The 20269-nt window shown below is 44.4% G+C and overlaps 1 protein-coding gene across 7 annotated transcripts; it reads right to left on the bottom strand.

Moving 5' to 3' along the window:
* Positions 1-2285: 2285 nt before the first annotated feature.
* Positions 2286-19814, bottom strand: ACTN4 (actinin alpha 4). 7 transcript variants are annotated; one of them, XM_075608273.1, is made up of 21 exons: positions 19671-19814; positions 18444-18563; positions 17866-17952; positions 17663-17750; positions 17474-17552; positions 16996-17077; positions 16582-16667; positions 12952-13044; positions 12571-12801; positions 11893-12040; positions 10983-11133; positions 10059-10167; positions 9607-9747; positions 8771-8953; positions 8483-8617; positions 6983-7219; positions 6375-6521; positions 5206-5286; positions 4706-4771; positions 4348-4506; positions 2286-3993 (listed from the first exon to the last, which is right to left on the bottom strand). In XM_075608273.1, exons 1-21 carry the CDS (start codon positions 19693-19695, stop codon positions 3835-3837), a joined length of 2607 nt encoding a protein of 868 aa, XP_075464388.1. In that variant the 5' UTR covers positions 19696-19814; the 3' UTR covers positions 2286-3834. The 7 variants fall into 7 exon arrangements, with proteins under 7 accessions (XP_075464388.1, XP_075464390.1, XP_075464389.1 ...); XM_075608275.1 differs by having other exon boundaries at positions 6983-7162; XM_075608274.1 differs by lacking the exon at positions 16582-16667 and adding an exon at positions 15916-16001.
* Between the last annotated feature and the right edge of the window lie 455 nt (positions 19815-20269).

Here is a 20269-nt window from a genome sequence, read left to right as displayed (position 1 = left end):
TGTAACCAGCTCCAAGTATTGATCCATACTTTTGGATAATTAGAACATGTAATGAAGTATCTGGGACTGCACCTTTAATTTAGAGTGCTCTGCTAAATTTTATGTGAAAGATTCCAACCTCTCATCTAAGAGCATGGACGTTTTATAAGATTCCAGCTGCCATCCAGTACTGTAAAATTGAAAGGCTCTCTATACCAATGTCGCCACAGCTACAAATGTGTACACTGAACAATGCAGACAATGGGTCTGCTCCAATCACATGGTGCAATTGGGGATGCGCGGCAACACGAGTCAGTTTGAAAGACAGAAAAAGTCCTACTGCCATTCTGGGACAGAGCCAGTCCAGGTCACAGTGAGGAGGGCTTAAGAGAGCCTGATGCAGACAGGCAACAAAGCAGGATTTTAGGAGACTGCTAACCAAAGAGAAAACATAAGAGACAGCAGCAGAAACATTCGCTACACACAAAGAAGAGACCAAAGGTAGAGATTTCAAGAACACACACACTAAAATTTGCACTGGTACTAGTATAATGGACAATAGGGCAGCGTCTTTGTTTATAGTGCATGTGTGCACGTCTTTATATATAGTTTTTGTACAAGCGGCATGGGTCGTTAGGTTAAGGTCGGCCAGGTGTCAAATCACCAGTAAATATATATGTAGCAGGGTACTCTTTTACCTCCATAGGGAGCCGTTTCTATGGCTCAAGGGAAGTTGCAGTGGCCATTTTGCGGCTGGCGCCCCGTGTGTATTATAGACTGTAGCACAGCGGCCATGTTGGGGTTGGCACCGCCGTAAGGAAAGGTACTAAAACGAGAATCTCCTCCGCGGGACAGAGGACTGGTAGTTGAACTGGGTGAAGGAGGTAGTGTCCAGGGAGCTAGTCTAATTTCCTCGACTAGGTCAAAACCTTACTCCTAGGCCCCAGGCAGTCCCTCACTGTAGCATGAAGCACCGCGTGGCAGCCCGGGCGTGAGGGGCTTGGTGTCAGAGGCCCCATGGTATGGGACCCAACCCCCATCTTCCTTGGGAGCATCTCCTGGTTACAGGCCTGTACCAGGAAGGTAGACGTGCACCAACGATACACAGGGGAGGGTAGCGCTGCCCTCACATACATTTGGGACCAGAGAGGCTCTGATGGACACTGGGTTCTAGGTGCTAAGGGCACCATCAGGCTGCGCTTATAGTGCCTGGCGACGCAACGTCACTCCAAAACAAATCAATTGAATCCGTTGCATGCTCTTATAGTAAGCACAACCAAAAATGTGGAAGCCAGTTAAATTTGATTTTTTTTTTAGATACAGTTGCCATATGTGACTCTAAACCAATCACAGAGCACTGCCCTCCTCCTTGGTGACGTCAATGGCCTTGTCGCCAGCGACATCGCTTAAAACTAAAGTTTAACTTTCGCCAGTGGAAATGTCATCGGTCGCGTCGCCAGCACTATAAACGCAGCCTAAGTATTGTGGGGAACAAGACCTGTATTATTATTGTCATTATTATTGTCGTGTTACATATTATCTTTAGGGCATACTATGGGACCATAGTAAAAGGAGTATTGTATACCCTGTTGTGTGATTATTATAGGTATACCGTATAGATATACCAGTTCCCGTGAGGAGCCACCCTGCTTACGCTGGGATCCTCACGGATGGAGGATCTGCACCCATTCATCCCAGGCTCCCCAGGAGCAGAGTCTTAGGCCCCCTTTACGCCATACAGGTAGCACCATAGCACAGGTTCCCTTAGGAGTAGGGAAGGGGTGTTACATATACACAAGTCTAGTTTGATTTAATTCAAGAGGTCTAATTATGGTGTTCTAAAGCAGGGGTGCACAGCACTTGAGGCCCCTGCACTCTTCCCCACAACATTTAAATTAAATGCCGGGGGTACGCGTGAGGCCTCCAACTCCTTTACCTCGTCTCCGGTTGCTTCTGGTGACACGGCCCCAAAATGACATCACGACGTTGGAAAACGCCGGAGAAAAGGTAAGGGAGTTAAACAAAAAAGTTTTGCAACCCAGTTCCAAGGGATTTGGGCCCCACAACACCACATAGACTGCAGAAATAAGAGGGGCAACACATTGCCTTTGAAATAAATTATACGTTTGTACTGCAGAAATGGATAGTTTTTGTAAAATGAATCCTTTTTGTAAACAGAAGTGTTCAAACTTTAGGCATGTATGCACAAAATGAATGGTCTTCTACATCTCATTAAAATGTGTACAATCCCTCAAATTTTCACTCAGCCCAAGAGATGTGAAATAATGACACTTGCACGCCAAGGCTATCTTAAAAATAATACACTTTTTATTGTTCTGTAAGGAGATGTGAGAGGTGCAGGAATGATAGAAAGATGGACACTGTCCCCCTCACATTCCTCCTATGTAGCCACCGGTATAAAAAGATGAGACAAGGAATGTTACAGACCTCCCCTTAATAAATCAGCAACCTTTTTAATTACAAGACAAGAAAAAACTGCAAATATAGGTTTGCTAGGTGAATATATATTTATATCATAAACCCCCTAAATTAAGTAAATAGTAACCCTCTTAAAGTTTTATTTTTTTTAATTATAATTTTTTTGGTCCTCAGAAAAAAAGCCTCTTATAAGAAAATCACTACAGAGCGGTTTATCATCTTCAGGTGAATGCGGAATGTGGGTGGTGTCTGGAATCCCAAAAAAGGGAAGGTGTAATACAGGGCACTTTTCCTAACACAGACAGCATGCAAAATGTGGGATAGTATGCAACAGAAAGATCTCCAAATCACCCAACAGGAAGCAGAGTGCAACATGCGAGAGGAATGTAGGCCCATAGGACAGCAGCTGCCTGTAAAAACGACTTTGGGGGTAGATATTCCATTAGATGACATTTAGTTGCACCTATCACCGTGAAGCGCAATCTCCCCGAACTTCATTGGTTAATGAATTTTAATAGCAAATTTATGGTTTTAAGTTTAACAGTCCTAACCCGTCACAGGCTTCACATGCTGTGACACAGTGTTTTTGTAAGTGTATGCATGTAATAGATCTGGGTAACTGAGCACCGCCTCTTCAGGGGACAGACCGGTGTGTTTGTTCTTAAAACATAACTTGGTAAAATAGCCAGTGATCTATATAAAAGGGCACAGTACACACAGCTACTATGATCTCTCCCCTGCCTGCAGTGGGGAGCCCTCTTGCCTCAAATATTCTGCGCTTGTCTCTTGGAGAGAGGCAAACGGACGTAATCAAACCATGATATATATATATATATTAATAATAAAAAAGAAAAGAAAACCGGATCAAACTAATATTGTACGAGAACCCTCAAGGTTCCAACCCGCTCAGACATAGAGAACCTACCCATAAGGGCGTCAGCAGGTAGCTGTAATGGAGGGGCTGAATAGCAGAGTGATTCTACGACTAGGAATAAATAATCCAAAGAAGGAAGAAAGGGGGTCTGAGTGAGAGTTGCAAGAGGGAGGGGAGTGGGGAGAGCTGTAGGAACAGGGTGCGAGATACAAAAGAAGATTACCCAGAAGCGGAATATACGTGCCAGCTGCGTGAAAATAGTGTGGAAAGCACACCCTGCCCCCAGCCATTGCATAGATTGCTTTGCAGAGTAGGGGAAGGAGAGGTCCTGTGGAATGTTCCTGCAGCACCTTCCTTCCTGCAAAGGGAATGAAAGGTAAATGTCTCCCCCTCCCTCTACACCATAGTGAAGGGGATGGTAGAAACCCCATTTCCCTCATGCCAGAGCTCTTTTCCTCTTGCCGTGATGGCGTGATTAGCTGGGGAGGGACGGGGTCATGTGCAGTGCAAGGCAGGGACCCCCAGTGCCTTTCCCTACACCCTCACAGGTCGCTCTCGCCATACAATGCAGTAGAGAAGGACATGTAATCTAGCGCTCCTGTCACTGCATCTGGACCCTGGTAAGGAGCCATGCGAGCGATGCAATACTCCGCCTGATCCGGTGGAAGCTCCCGGCGTAGCTCCGTCGCAGTGATGTAATTCTGAAATGGGAAATGGAAGGGTTTGAGATGTGGGGGCTGTAGAGCCAATGCAGAAACTAATATAGAACTGTATATAAATGTCTAATAACTTATAAAACATGAAAAATAAGATAACATTGACCTCAAGACAACGCTCAGCACTACACTATAACACCAGTTTTAGTCTGACCAACATATTGCAACAGAACACCAAGGTATCTACCTAATGGAAGCAAGTGTTAACCAAGATGTCTGAGGCAGTTATAATTCCAAGGGATATCAACAGCTTTGAGGTGTAACATTGATAAATTACACCAAGATGCAGGGGTGGGGAGGGGGAAGGTTAAGAGACAATTCTGGTTCCCGCTCACTCACTTTGTCTCCGGCCAGGACCTTGAAAGAGGCAATGACTTGGTCAGCAGTGTCTGTATCTGTGGTCTCTCGGGACATGAAGTCGATGAACGCTTGGAAAGTGACCATGCCCGAGTTGTTGGGGTCAACGATGCCCATGATGCGGTTAAACTCTACCTCACCCTGAAACAGAGAGCCCAATGGGGACAAATGGTCAGAAGATGAAGGGGGAAGCTCCGTGCCACTGCCGTGAGGCACCCTTCATGGCTCAGAGTATTGCACTAAAGTCACAGAGAGCAGACGAAGACAGCACCAGGCAGACTAGCAGGAGGCACTGAAGCAACAGAGTCACAAATGTAAAAGAAGCAGAAGAGGAGCATACCAAGCTGTATCCCGTAGATATAAAGAGGGCTCGCAAATCATCTGCGTCCAGAGCACCGATTCTCCTCTTGCCAGGGTACAGTTACAGGCGAGAGGAAGGAGAAAGTGGAGAGAGAGTGACAGACCCAGCATAGAAGAGGGGAGGAAGAATTCAATAGAAAACAAAGAATTAAGTGAAGGGAAATGTTACATGCAAAGGCAGAAAAATAATATGCAGTTGGGATGGAAAGAGCAAATAAAAAGAAACAAGGAATGAGAAATGATTGTAGCAGGAGAGCATCACAGACCAAGAGAAAGAACCCATGAAAAAGTACATAAGAAGAAAGTATGACCAATGGGAGAGAAAGAAGATGGGGAGGTGACACGGATGGAGGTAAAGAGTATGAGAATGAAAAAAATCAGACGGTGAGAGATGGGAAGAAAGAATGAGGAGGAGAAAGCACACACACGAGAGATGGGGAGAGGGTTAGTTTGGGCTGGCTTTCGCTTGTCATTCTGTACCTGTCTGTCATTCTCCACATCATATCCCAGACTGATAAGACAGGCTTTGAACTCCTCAGGTCCCAGAGCCCCTGTGTGATCCTGTGATAGGAATGGGGGAAGGCGAGTGTGTGGATCCAGACAGCGAGTCGCGAGCCAGAGGCAGTGGGATGGGGAGGCGATGATTGGAGATGGGACGATGGTGGAGAAATAAAATAAAGACGTTACGGATGTACAATGATCTGGTGACTAAGGACAGATAGAAGACACCTCTTCAGAGAGACTCACGCCACACTGAAGCAGGCTCCCATGAGAAAAGGAGACAGCAGATCTGACTCCAGGAATAAAAGGGGACTTGTTGACACACTATGGAGTCTATGAAATGCCTGAACTGACACTCGTCTGTGTGTGGTGAGCTTGGACCAATTGTGTGGGGCAGAATCTGCTTAATTTCTCCCCTACATGGAACAGCCTCATGGCAGCTGAATAAACATCATGCATAACAAAGCAGGTATACACTATGCTGTGTTTATTGCAGGTATTGTCAATTGCCATGTTCTGCAAGGCACACCTACAGAGAGCACATTTACATGTGGGGGGGGGGGGGGGAGGAAATGGTGTAGATACGATCTCTACATCCTTGCCACACAAACCAATCCTATTTGGGTTTGCTTTAGCATTATTACACCTAAATAGCTCTTGGCAAAGTAAAGTGGTAATAAAACGCCAAAAACTTTCTGCAAGAACACAGAACAAAATAATAAAAATCCAATTGGAAACTGGATTTTTCTCCTTGATTAATATTGTGGTGTTTATTGCAAAAGCACTACTGCAGGAATCTTTCTAAATATCCAACTACACAATTTGCAGCTGGTTATAGGGCACCCATTGCCTCTTGAATTCTAATGTCGATCCCATAGGAATCGTTTATAGTACAGGTGTGCTCGAGCAATCCCTGCACTCTGAAGGGGAGGCGATGGCTGTGACATCGCAAGGCTGGTTCGCCCTCATTGGCTGAATCACTCATATTATGCGGTGCGAAAAAACAAAACATTTTGGCGGCTCAATTTTGCCGGGAGGTCGCTCTTCCTTATTCCCACTATAGCCGGCCCGATAGAGGCACTGCATTTTCTTTGCGCCGCGCAAAGTAAATAATCGCTGGCTTAGAGCACTGCCCATGTCCACCTCACCTTGTCAAAGTGGTTGAAGGAGGCCCGGAAATCGTGCATCTGCTCCTGGCTGATGCCTTTGGCATCCCGTGTCAAGATCTGGTTTTCCACCTCGTTGATGGTGCGTGCCACGGTGGTGAGGAGCTGCTCCCAGCCCACACGAATATGCTGGAAAGGACAAGCCGGTTCCCCACCTGATCACTGAACAGCCTGGACCGAACTCTCCAGCTGCACAAAGTGTACCTTTCTATCTAGGCTACGATCAACAAGGCTGCAGCATCAGACTCAGATCTGCAAACCTTCCCTAATTCCACATAGTTCTGCATGTCATCCATTATTGTTCACTGCATTGAAGGACTGACAGGAAATATGTTAAATCAGAAGACATTTTTGAGCACGGTTATAAAGTATTGGTCCCTACCAAATCTCCAAACAGTGTAGTCTTAACTTAGTTTCCACCTCAACAAGCACACTTGGGCGATCCGGTACCCCGCTCCCCATCCGGTCTGCATCTTTTAGAGTCCAGCCAGTAACCAAACAGCTTCTGTATATAGCCGCCCCGCCCACCCCTCCCTTCTCCTATACCTGCCCACAAAGGGCGGCTCTCCACGCCACACCCAGGGCCTCACCTCCATGGTGTAGTTGGTGTGCTTGTTGTCGAAGATCAGAGCTTCCTGGATAAGCTGGTGCTGCTGCTCCAGCTTGTCAATGTCTGGCTTGAAGTTGATGACGCTCTGCTCGTACTGCTTCAGGTGAATCATCTGGTCCTCCAGGGTGCCGTGCATCTCGATGGCGATCCTGCCAATCTCCTGATAATGGAGGGAGAGGCTCTGAGACAGGGCACACAGCTTTACACAGAAGAACCTCTGAGGCAGAGCACATACAGGAGAGGCCCAGACAAAAGATAAACATTGCTCAGATTGGAGATGTACAATTTGTTATATGTGCGCTGGGACATGTAGACTTTCCATGTTACTGATATATCTTATTAACGAAGACAGACCATCAAACGTTTCATTAGACCCATGATGTCAAGTTTTCAGTTCGGCACGGAGTCAGAATGAGCACTGCTGTTTTTATATGTGTAGACATATCTAACTGTTTATATTCACTTATGTTTCAAAGTTAGATAAGCTTTTAAGCACTGCATATATGCTGCCTGTAAGTGATGATTGGCTCTCAAAATGTCAGGATCCAGCAAGAATAAAAGGAGTGTGAAGGACCAAAGTAGTTTGCAAAATGGACATTATTTTAAATCAGCTGAAAGGACCATATGAATATATTAGAGTATTTTTCAACAGGGGTTCCTAACCAACACGCATCACCCTAAAGGGTTCCCTGCAATTGTGAGGTCATTTGAAAAATGTACGGAATACAGAAGAATTTACAATGCATCTGATCTCAGATGTTCTATTAGAGCGGGTTAGGCTTCTGCAGAATTTCACAACTATATGGTTACTTAACACAAGGGTTTTTTTTTTTTTTTTTTTTTTTTTTTAAATCACTGGATTACAGAATATAGAAAATAAAGGCTGAAAATTACTACTTGGTCCACCTAATCTTTCCACTCTAAGTCGATGTAAAGCATTTCATTTGATCCCTGGCAGATTGTAAAGAGTTGAATGTAGTATTTAAAGCTTTTGAGTAACAACTTCTCTGAATATTCTCTTGCAAGTATTAGAACCTATCAAGACAACAGAATACAAAAAGGTCTACCCAGGCTCACAAACCAGCACGAGTATGGGTGTTGGAGCTTCCAGCTCAAACTGTAAACAGACTCAGCACACCCTACAGTACCATTGCTACTCTGAGGGTGGCACTATGCATCTATATATGGGCTAGGCTAAAGATTACATTCTGATGTTGCTATTGCAAACCAGGGACACTTAATACATACAAATCATTAAAAAGGGCAGAGTGAAAAAAAGAAATGCAGTAAGTAATAACTAATACTACACAACTCATTTATCACCTCCCCCCCCCAAAATAGGATTTTGAATGAAATGCTGCTTTACACCTATATGATTGTCTTGCAACTTTCGTCTTGTAGGAGTTGGTCTCCAACTGTAGGCCAAACAGATCCTAAAACGGGGTATTAATGCTTTGCATATACTCCCAACAATGCTCACCTCCATCTTGCCTTGTATCCAGGGTCCCACTTTATTAGCCTGGTTGCCGAACTGCAGACGAAGACGCTCATTCGACTGCTGCTTGTCCTGCTCTCCCTTCAATGCATTGTCTCGCTTGGGCACCAGCTGCTCAACCTTCACATTAAAAAGTCGAGGTGCTTGTTTACTCAATTATTGTATTATAATATAGTATTTTTGCAATACACTTGGTCAAGGATGTCGATTATAAATTACTCCTCCGCAACCCCCCCAGACTTCCCCTTGTCGCCGCGCTCCTCCCAGACGTACCTTCTCCCACTTGGCGTTGATGGTCTGTGGGGTAACAGTACTGTACGGGTTGCCCCCAGATAGCTTGATGTGGTTGAAATCTGCAATCTTTTGGACCTGGTTCTGAATGGCCAGAATGGCTTCTCTCTCACGGTTAGCATCTGGAAGCGTGGACTTGAACTGCTCATGGGCCGCAATCAAACCCTGTGAGGCAGAAGGTGAAGAACATCCAAGTTTACCAAGTACAACACATAAATTAGGGTCTCAGTATTAAGGACACTTTCACTAAGCAATGTGGTCAGAGGGTTCACACAAACTCAGTCTGTTGGGCAGGAGCTTCTCTGCAACGATAACTTTAATCTAATAGGAGGCACCTTTAATTTTTTTTTTTTAAGGGGACCGTGTGCGCATAGGGTACTTCAGGATCCTGAAATGACTGGCATTAGACCCACTGACATTGCTTTGTTACAGATCAGTTACTAGAACACACTTGTGAACAGAAAAATACCCAGCACTCTGGTGGTGAGAAGTACAGTAACTATACACAAAGGGGTGAAGTAATTAAAAAGAACGTAATCTGCCAACAGGCTGAGCAAGCAGAAAGGGGAGAACCCTTCCCCCCTAAAAAGGCTCCTGTGTGTGGAAGCGTTCCCCTCCTCCACAAAGATCCACCAGGAGGGACGGACTCCGCAGGCGGAACGACCACAGAAGAAAAGGGACACAGGGCGCACCAAAGGATTGCACTATTCTTGTGTTTCTTTTTTATGTACCCACCGATGACTTGTGCTCCCTGAGGTTTTCATTACTAGAACACACTTCCATGGTCCCGCCTTATCACCTATATACTGTTCGCTCACCTCAATCTCCTCAATGGTGTGCACGATAAACATGTCCTGCAAATCTTCCTGTGCTCCTTCCATCCAGTTATTGAATGGTGCCCCCCTCTTGGCGTATTCCAGGTACAGCTGGTCTATGGTCTCTAGCAGCTTTTCGGTTTGCTGAGTAGCAGAAGAGTGAAGCAAGGTCAACAGCAGCACATAAGACAATAGACGCAGATAAATCAGCAACACAAAATACAGATAGATAATTCAGATGCAAAAGCCAACATTATAGAGAATCTCCTCAGCAATTATTTTTTTGATTGATAAGTTTAGTGTTTATTTGCACTTGGGAGATCGACAAATTACTCTATAATGAAAGTGACATAACAGGTCTCACACATAAAAGTTAACAAGCTACCAGGAAAAGAGGGAGAGAGCATCTGGTATGTTTGAGGTTCAATGGCTGTGTCACATTGCATTATCCTCACCTCCAACGCTTCCCTCCTGCTGTGTGTCAGAGATCCCAGAACATCCCACTGGTCACAGATTTTCTGGCACCGTGCATTTACACTCGGGGAGTCGTAATAGTCCAGCTCACTGAATAGGAGATAACAAAATATTACCATCTGCAGCCCATATGACCACCAGCACAAATCCTGTGTCATTTTGTCTTCTCATTACCTGGCACAGGCGCACACCCATACACACCCTCCCATAAAAGCAGCTACTGTTTCCCCTCTGCTCTTTTAATAAATGCAGCAGTTTTCCTTCACTCGCACGTTTCAGTGAAGTAAAAGGCTCCATTCACAGACCCCGTACTGTAAACTTGTGCCCTGGAATTTCTTACAATAACTGTGTGTGGAAGAGATGGGGGACCTGAACAATAAATGCAGTGTGTCTTTGTATAAACAGATGTAGCAAGGATTATTGCTCCCTCTGGCGCGTTTTGGTGGGATTTTCTGTGTTCTTCTGCGTTATCACTGCCAATTAATTGTATTGAAACTTATATTCTGCATTAGAGGGTAAAATAAAGCTGCGTGTACAGTCGTTTGTTTGGGTGATTTCTTTGCAGGGAGCTAGTAGTATGTTAATGAGGACACCTTATCCAAGAGTATACTTGATCATACAGCCATTTAAGTCCCACATGCATTATATGTATATTTTAACAACCCTTTTATACAGACTTTTCCCAGTTGTTTATATGCCGTTGCACTAGGTGTCTTTTAACCACTTTTAAAATGGCCAAGATCCAGTCGCGTAGAATAAAAAAATAAACCGAAAATGCCTGTCGATATCTTCTTTGCACTACACCATACTGGCCTTCTAATGATCTTGTGCAAATAAGTTTGCAAAGCTAACTCTAATTTAAACAATGAAAAGTAATCAGGAGTGCACGCCTCTGTGGCACTCACTTCAGCTCCTGTGCTATGGCAGCTATCTGCTCCACACGGTCCTGGTGGGCGGCCAGGTCACTCTCGAAGGCCTCGTGTTTTCGAATTAGGGCCTTGATGTCAGACAGGGTGGCGCTCTCGTAATCCTTCTGTTTCAGCATTACCTCTTTGCCTGCAGGGAGGGCAAACTGTTTAAGCGGTGGGACTGCGAACATTCGATTACCATCAGTGTAGTACACCAGAGCTGCTTATTCACCAATGAATCTCATTGCAACAGGTCTACACCCGGCTAGCTTCTCTGTAAGAGTGAAATACAAATCACTGGGGCAGACTTTTTTTTTTGAGAAGTAAAAGAACAAATTCTCATTTAACCCTACCCCAGATGTGTATCGCTTCTGAGATGTGCATTGCCAGCAACATCTGCTCCCCTAGGGAGCAGAACTCTTTCCACTGTAGAGATTACACATGGCAGGAACGACTGCAACTGCTTTTACTGGGCATAGCAGCATCTGGCAGAGAGAAGCTTCTGGTAGAGATGCACAAACACAAGGTACTGAAGAGCTTGCAAGCCAAAGAAGGGCCAAGGTATGTGGCCAATAGCATCATGCTAAAGTCCTAGTTAAAAGGTTGGCAAGAGCGATTAAATGCCAGACATCAACCGCAGCCGGACCCAGGGTGACCACAGTAACATTTCTCTATGGGCTGTCACAGCTATTGTCGTCAATAGAGGGAACAAATGCTGAATACCCAACTCTTGCATTACCTGATCCCAGGGACAAATCTTTACACAATCTTTAGAATTAAGTTGAACAAAAATAAGGCCCATTTTTAATACATCTACTACCAACGTTAACAGCGAAATAAGACGGGGGTGATTATAACCCTTTGCTGACATGTACAGTAGAAGAAACATCTTCCCCACAAGACACACCCTCTGTCCAGGCCTCATGGATGGATGCTTTCTGACGGAACTTCTCAGCCAGGTGGTCCAGTCTCTCCAGTCGTCGGATCTCATTCAGGAGCCACTCCTCGTATCCTTTCTCTGACTGCTCCAGGTGCTGCCATCCGTTATTAATGTCCTGGGGTGGGAGGGGGGGGGGGAGAAAGGCCAAGTAGTGAGGGGACCAATAATCAGAGCACATTACTTTTAACTGAAGTAGGACTATTTTTCACATATAAAATACACAGAACCGTGCAATCAAACACTTCTGGTCATAATTCCCTAAGCAGTTCATGGTGCTTGGAGTGGGATGGATTAAACAGACTAGCACTCCCTGGCTGTAGAAGTGGGTTGGAATAATGCTGCCGTCAGGATGTTGGTCAGCACTCCCTCTGCAGTTTACTGTGCTTGAAGCGAGAACAGATTATTGACAGGACATATTCAAATCTCCTTTTGCAGTTCTAACTTTGAAAAGGGAAAGGTATAAGCTAAGGATGCTGTCTACGTCTGCTTCCAATGTAAAAGCATGCAGTGCTGTGTGATTCCTCTTCCATGGTATAAGCGGTTTCGATATATAAATTCAGTTAAGTGGATAACCTAACACGCACACGCTCGTTTCCCCTGCTGCTAGTGCCTTCCCTCGATCTCTTGCAACCCCCAGAACCTCACCGACACCATCTTGCCCTCGGACGGCATGAAAGCCGGGCGGTTGCTGAGCCTCAGCTTGGTCTGCAGGGTGTTGAAGTTGATCTCCAGCTGGCACTTCTCCTGCACTTTGGGCGGTTTGTGGACGCGGCGGTAGTCCCGAAAATCTTCCAGCTTCTGTTGCATATCCTGCATGGTCTTCTCAGGCACACGATCCTCCAGCCAGGGGATCGTGCGACGGATCCACTCCAAGAGCTGTCAGGAACAGGGTTAAACAATGAGCTTAAGCCCAATTGTACCTTTATCCAACACGGAGGCTCACAACTCCACCACATAAGGAAATACATTGCCCAAACAAAACCTCTTCAAACACCTTATTGCACAGTATGATAAAAGGAGACTCACATCGCTGGCGAGCTTCTCATAATCCTCCATCAGGTGCTCGTTTTCCTGATTCACAGCCAGTACTTTACAGATTCGGTTAGCTGCTGTCTCAGCCTGGAAAAGGAGACATTGGTTAGAAGCTGCACTCTTCGCTTTAAGGGCAGATATAAGGACTATTACACCACCACCACTGCACATCAAAAATAATACAAAGAGTTGTGAAGCAGAATGCAAGCAGTCAGTAGCAGGTTAGGGCTACAGATAAAATATATTTGCTGCTCCTGCCTCCCCCACCCGCCAAAAAAAGTCTACCACTTATTTTCCTCCATTTCACAAATTGCAAAGACTGTTTTTGGGAACCACTGTTGAACTGTACCACTTCCCGATATCTAGTATAAGGTTTCTTCATTAATAATTGTATGCAGTTTTGCATCACCTTTAATGGAATACAAGGGGATTAACTTCTAAATCAGATATGAATGTCACATGATGCCTCTCTTTTTTGTATAGAGGAGCACTGGAGCTAAAACTGAATGCTGTTTGGGGATAGTTATCAGTTGGTGCAAACCAAAATACAACGCACCAATCACAACATTGTGCTGAATCTCACCGCTTCCTATGTTCAAAAAACACACACACACACACACACACACACACACACATCCCCCCTCTCTCCACACACACACACACACACACACACACACACACACACACACACATCCCCCCTCTCCACCCACACACACACACACACACACAACCCCCCCTCTCTACACACACACACACACACACACACACACACATCCCCCCTCTCTACACACACACACACACACACATCCCCCCTCTCTACACACACACACACACACATCCCCCCTCTCTATACACACACACACACACCCCCCCTCTCTACACACACACACACACACACACACACACACATCCCCCCTCTCTACACACACACACACACACACATCCCCCCTCTCTACACACACACACACACACACACACACACACACACACACACACATCCCCCCCCTCTCTACACACACACACACACATCCCCCCCCTCTCTACACACACACCCCCCCCCCCCTCTCTACACACACACACACCCCCCCCTCTCTACACACACACACACATCCCCCCCCTCTCTACACACACACACACACACACATACCCCCCCCCCCTCTCTACACACACACACACACACCTATCCACTGTGAAACCTCTGACCAGATTAGCTCTTTTGGTTTCTTCGAGTTAGAGGTTTATCTGAAGCAATTTTGAATTATCTTACGGTTTTAGCATCTGTAGGGTGGCTATTACATAAATTCTCCATCATTTCAAGAATGCCACATCCTATAACCATGTTGAAATCTAGATAGAGATATAGAGATAGATATGTCTACATAGAGATAGATATGTCTACATAGAGATAGATATGTCTACATAGAGATAGATATGTCTACATAGAGATAGATATGTCTACATAGAGATAGATATGTCTACATAGAGATAGATATGTCTACATAGAGATAGATATGTCTACATAGAGATAGATATGTCTACATAGAGATAGATATGTCTACATAGAGATAGATATGTCTACATAGAGATAGATATGTCTACATAGAGATAGATATGTCTACATAGAGATAGATATGTCTACATAGAGATAGATATGTCTACATAGAGATAGATATATCTACATAGATATAGATATATCTATATAGATATATCTATCTATATATAGATATAGATATCTATATAGATATATAGCTATATATATCTATATAGATATCTATATAGATATAGATATCTATATAGATATAGATATATAGAAATAGATATCTATATAGATATATAGATATATATATATATATATATATCTATATATCTATATCTATCTATATCTATTTTTTTTAATGAACAAAAGCAAGTATATTAGGTATTTGGTGTAAAATTCTATTATGGTAATTGGTCCAAGAGAACTGTAGATTTGTTGCAGGTTGTGAAAACTTGTAGCAGACTAACATCTCCAGTCTATACATGCCATCACAAACTAAACAATCGTTCATAAAGTCTGTCTTATATGGGAAGCACTCCTTCCTAAAGAAGTCAAGCCATGTCCACAGTTGGGTGGAAATTCAGAATGTATTAAAATGGATTAGCCAAGATCAGATCACAAGCTCTGTGTCTGGAGATAAAAGACCAGATGAGTATGGGATCAGAGATGAGCTAAAATTCACAACAGCTGGTGAACAAAGCAGTTACAAGGACCTTGGGAGTGCAGAGACCTGCATTCACACCAGGTGTGCCTGCTTAATAAAGAGAAGTGTGAACAAACTTCTCATTTCTACCCCGCTATCTCCCAAATAACATCACATGCTGGAAAAAGTTATAGGAGGGAAACATTACTACAGTCACAATACAAAACCCAGAGTTTCAATTAGTCACTTATTCCCTCTCCAACTGTTAGAAGCGCAGGTCTCCTTCAATTACTCACACATAATTAGGCAAGGGAGTAAGAGTGGCCTAGTAGCAAAGACGCTGGCTTTGAAGTGGAAGATGCCAGTTCAACACCCAGTTTGAGCTATTTGTGATCAGAGGTAATTCACTTCATCTTCCTTGACTTCTGGCACCAATTATTTGATAGTAAGTCTCTAAGGGCAGTGATAATTGGCCCATTCAAGACTCTAAACCGTGAAGCATACATAGCCAGAGCTATAATAAACTGAACATTAAACTGTAGCAAATCCACAAGAAGCATATAAAATAACTAGAGATTCCCCAGCTACTTCATCTACCACAAGTGGATGGTTGTTCACAAGCAGTAAATGCACTTTAGTGAATCAGTAATGTTTATTTTTGCTTAGCGATGAGTGCTAGACTACCCTCCCCCCACCTCACCCAGCAGGAAAAGGAAGGCATAAGACTTGACAGGCAAGGAAACCCCAACAGCAGAGATACCCCAAATCAGCGGCTCACCTTCTGAGCACCAGAGAAAGCGTGGTAGAAGCAGGAAACATAGGTCATTATGGCTTTCTCATCAGGCCTGAGAGTGCCCACAATATCTGTGCAGAGTAAAGGAGAGAGGGGAGTACAAGGAGCTTTAGAGGGAGCAGTATAAGCCAGAAGCCGGAAGCCTCCTGTCCGAGATCTGCACCTCTCGAACCTCAGTCTGTGTCTGGCCTGCGAGGGGGGTGAAAGCTGGGCAGAAACCACTAAAAGGTTTGCTACTTTCACTAGTTTCTGTGCATCAAACTCGTCTGAACATGATGCATTGATTGCACTTGTAGCTTGAGAGGCTGTAGACAGGACAGCAACTATCTACAGAAACCAAATAACATTTTTAGATCTATGTTCTGCTTATGACCTAAGATTCCTGCTTCTACCACACGGTTGCTTTTATGGGGGGAGGGGGGTGTTTAAATGTTGACTTGGTCATCTAAGATGTCGATTTACTAAAGTGCAATAGGAATTGGGTGTTACTGTCCACCAAAAGTGAACTTGCAATGGCTGTCTAATGAACCCCTCACGAGTCCTGACACACAGTGAGGAGCACGCATTCCAGCTAGCTGAAAAAGAAGCAGGAGATGAGACATGCGGAGAAAGAAAGATGTGTTGAGGCACCGCCGGCTGCCCTGACGCTACCTTCTGGGCTCCCGAGAAGGCGTGGTAGAAAGAGGACACATATGTCATAATCGCCTTCTCATCAGGACGGGCGGTGTTGACAATGTCTGGAATTGAAGAAGAGATGTTGACACACAGAAGTGAAGAGGGAGGGATGGTGCTGACCCCACTTCACACATTGATGACCAAAAACGATAAAACATGTTGTTACTTTTCTAGCACAAAAAAAGGAAAGATAACTTACAGAAAAATGTGTTATTTACAATACAACAGCAGATGCACCTCTAAAACCTGTAAGGGATCAGCAGAGTAAAAATATTTGCACAGTACAGCTTCTTGCAGAAGTCAAGAAGAGTTTACGTTCTTTCAGGAAATCATTGTCACAGAACTGCGCTGGGAGAGACGTTAAGACCACCTCGAAACAGCACAACGTACCTTCAGCATCCAACATCTTGGGAATGTCTAGGTACTTCTCAGCGACCTCAAAGGCATTGTTCAGGTTAGTGACTGGATCATCCTAAAGAAGATGGTAGTAACGGCACTATTACATTTGTATATACATATGATAAAAAGCAACAAATGTTAATGTTGGCTCATTATTATTCGTTGCCTGAATGTATGCGGCTGTTTATGGGAGAAAAATTAGCAATTGGCAGTCTAGTAAATCAAGAGTTCAGGATTACAAAAGCAGTTGTAGATTCTTCACATGCTGGTACAAAGGAATATGTTGACACCTTAATCTATGCAGCAATATAATGTATCTTCCGTTATCACTGCTAAACACGGCATAATGTTTTACAAGGTTCACTGCTTCTAGTTTCCTTTATTTCCATCATATGTTGATGAGCAGCACACAAGAATGAAATAAGATACACGCCAGAATTGTGCTGCACCTAACCTGGCAAACACTCACCTTTCTCAGCTTGTCATAGTCTATGAGTTCAGGCCGGTGCCTGTGGATCAAGGCATTGAAGGCCAGACCATCCTTCCAGCTGCAAGACAGTCACAAATAAGGTGGATGGACGGGGATAACAGAATTAATAAAGATGAGCACAAGTACTAGTGTTCTGTCTAAATTCAAAGCACGGGGTGTGCTCGTTACCTGATGTGAAAGTTCTGTACGTTTACATTCTTGTAAGGGGCAGTCTTCCGCTGACACCACAGCAGTAGTCCTTCCTTCGCAGAGGTCTCTGTGGGTGGAAGTGGGTGCTATTAACTAAAAGGGGGCAGTGGGAAAGAAAAAAAAAAAAAAAGAGGGAAGGAGAGAAGGAGAGAAACAACTGCCACAGGCACTGGAGTGCTCACCTTCTACAGAGATGTCCTGAATGGCAAATCGGAGGATAATTGTCCAGATCATTCCCAACGTCATCTTTGCATTTCCATCAACAATTTCTGAAAGTGAAACAAGTGTTTAAAATGCATAAAACCATGTGGGGCTTTTTTCTTTATTTGAACCAATTATATTGAGAGGCAGAGACTTAAATACGGTAAAAATGCACAAGGCCTGATATCCCATGACTACAAATGCTTGCTGCTGCAGAATTGTTTTTTTTTTTTTTTTTACAAAGGGGAAAAGGGCAAAAGAACGTCGTCTCCTAAAGCTTTATCCCATGGCAGATAGGCACTAGAGATTTTGACCGTGGCTCCAAACCACTATTAATAGCACAAATGACTAATTTCCCTTTCTTTGCAGTGTATGCTCCCCCTGAGATAACATCCTTCAGAGCTGTTGGTCACCAGGAGCACAGGTGTACAGTCGGCCTGACACTACCAGCTTAACACAGAACTGTATAAACTGTATGAGGGAGGGAACACCAGCAGAGCAGCACAAGGGAGGCTTCACTATCACGATTGCTCATCTGCCGCTGCTGTCTCATGCTCACCTTCTGCTCCGATGGAGACCAGCTTCACTCCTTTACTTGCGATAAAGTCCAAGGCTTTGTTGACATTGTTTATTTTGTGCACCCTCATTTTCCCTCGCTCTGGCTTGGGTAGGCGCTCCCCTAAGAGAAAATAAAATAAAAAAGGAAGCCCCTTTCATACCATCACATAAGGGCAGTCAGGTCTTCAGAGCTCAGCTACACAATAAACATATATATTTGATTTAGGCTACACCTCAGCCGGTTTCAAATGTATTAAGGAGTCAAAATGTGTGCAGCGATATAAGGAACATACACCACATCAACCATTAGACCACGGGGAGGGGGGAGAGAGATTATCTGCGCGGGGGGGGGGGGGGGGCACGGGGTTTACAGAGGCCCCGCACACTTCCCAAAGGCACTTACAATTAAATGCCGGGGAAGCAGCGAAGACCTCTATAAACCTCACTTACCTTGGTTCCGCCGGCTACTGGAGATGCGTTACTATGGCAACATGACATCATGACGCCGGGAGCCAAGTTAAGGGGGAGGGGAGCGGCGCGCGGAGAGGACAGCCGGCAGGGGGGCGCAGGGGAAAGACATTGCGCTCCCCTGCATTAGATTACAAGATAAAAGCAAGATCAGGATTAGTAAGTGAGCGCGACAGAAGGACACCATGTCACCACAGCAACACTTCAATATCTTGAGCAATTATTTTAACAGGGGGGAAGAAAACAAAATTCATGAAAATCAATGGTGAATATTTGAATTAGCAACAATACGCATACAACGTTTTTGCCACAAGTCCAGAAGACTACCAGTAACAAATCAGAACTTGCAGAAGGTGGGCCTCCAAATGAATCTTAGCAAGACCAAAGTAACGGTTATCAAATGTATGGACTCCACAAAGATCAAAATAAATGGCTGGTTGGAATAATTGTAGAAGATGTCGAAAACCTTTCGAAAGAAAAAACATAGTTTAATAAATGGATGGGTAAAGAAACAGGGAAACCATGGAGCATACATTTATTTTCTCAGTCATTATCTTATGTTTTATAAATGACTATTTGCCCCCATCTAGCTTCATACCCCAACTACACACAAGGTTATCACTTCAGTCAACTGCAGATTCTCTCTTCCTCATGCACCTTGTTAATGCAGTGGAGTTATATGAATACGCAGACACCTTGAAGGGGGGGTGGGGGGTAAGGTGTTCTGCTGCACCGTTTTACTTCTCAGTCTACTGCTCACCTGAAATGACTTCCAGTAGTAACATAAGCTTCAGTCCATCTCGGAAATCCTCGTCAATATTCTCAATCTGAGTGCCTGCTTTCCGTAGGTGGGAGTTACACCATGCTGTGAATGTCTGCAAGGAGATGTGGAGACTATTCAGTAACAGACAAGACTCAAGTCTGAAACACAGTGTAATAGGACCAATGAGACAGATTGAGCTTGGGCAGACCTCTCCAGGGCTGTTTCGGCAGACTAGTCTATCATTGATCATGGGTCATTATAAAATCAGGACGATAAACCACAGTTGAACAGTGATTTCTTCAAGATGACTGTTTAGACACTCTTAAAAGAGGAATCCAGAGCGGGCAATTTTTTTTTATTGTGTTAACATAGGATTAAAGCAGGGGATCTCCAGAGCTGAACCCCCACTTCCTGAGATACACCCCTACTGAGATGTGTATATGGCCACACCGCTAGAAGGGATCAAGTAAGCAGTTTTTCAAAGCTCCCTTGCCCTGCGGAACACTAGGAAGCCGTGACGTCACACAGCATGGTTTCCTATTGCCCCACGCGACACGGGAGCTTTAAAATCTCACCCCCATCAGAGGTAAGCATCT

Source organism: Ascaphus truei, chromosome 7, assembly GCF_040206685.1.
Source record: "Ascaphus truei isolate aAscTru1 chromosome 7, aAscTru1.hap1, whole genome shotgun sequence".
NCBI lineage: Eukaryota > Metazoa > Chordata > Amphibia > Anura > Ascaphidae > Ascaphus > Ascaphus truei.
This window is presented reverse-complemented; position numbering and strand designations above follow the sequence as displayed.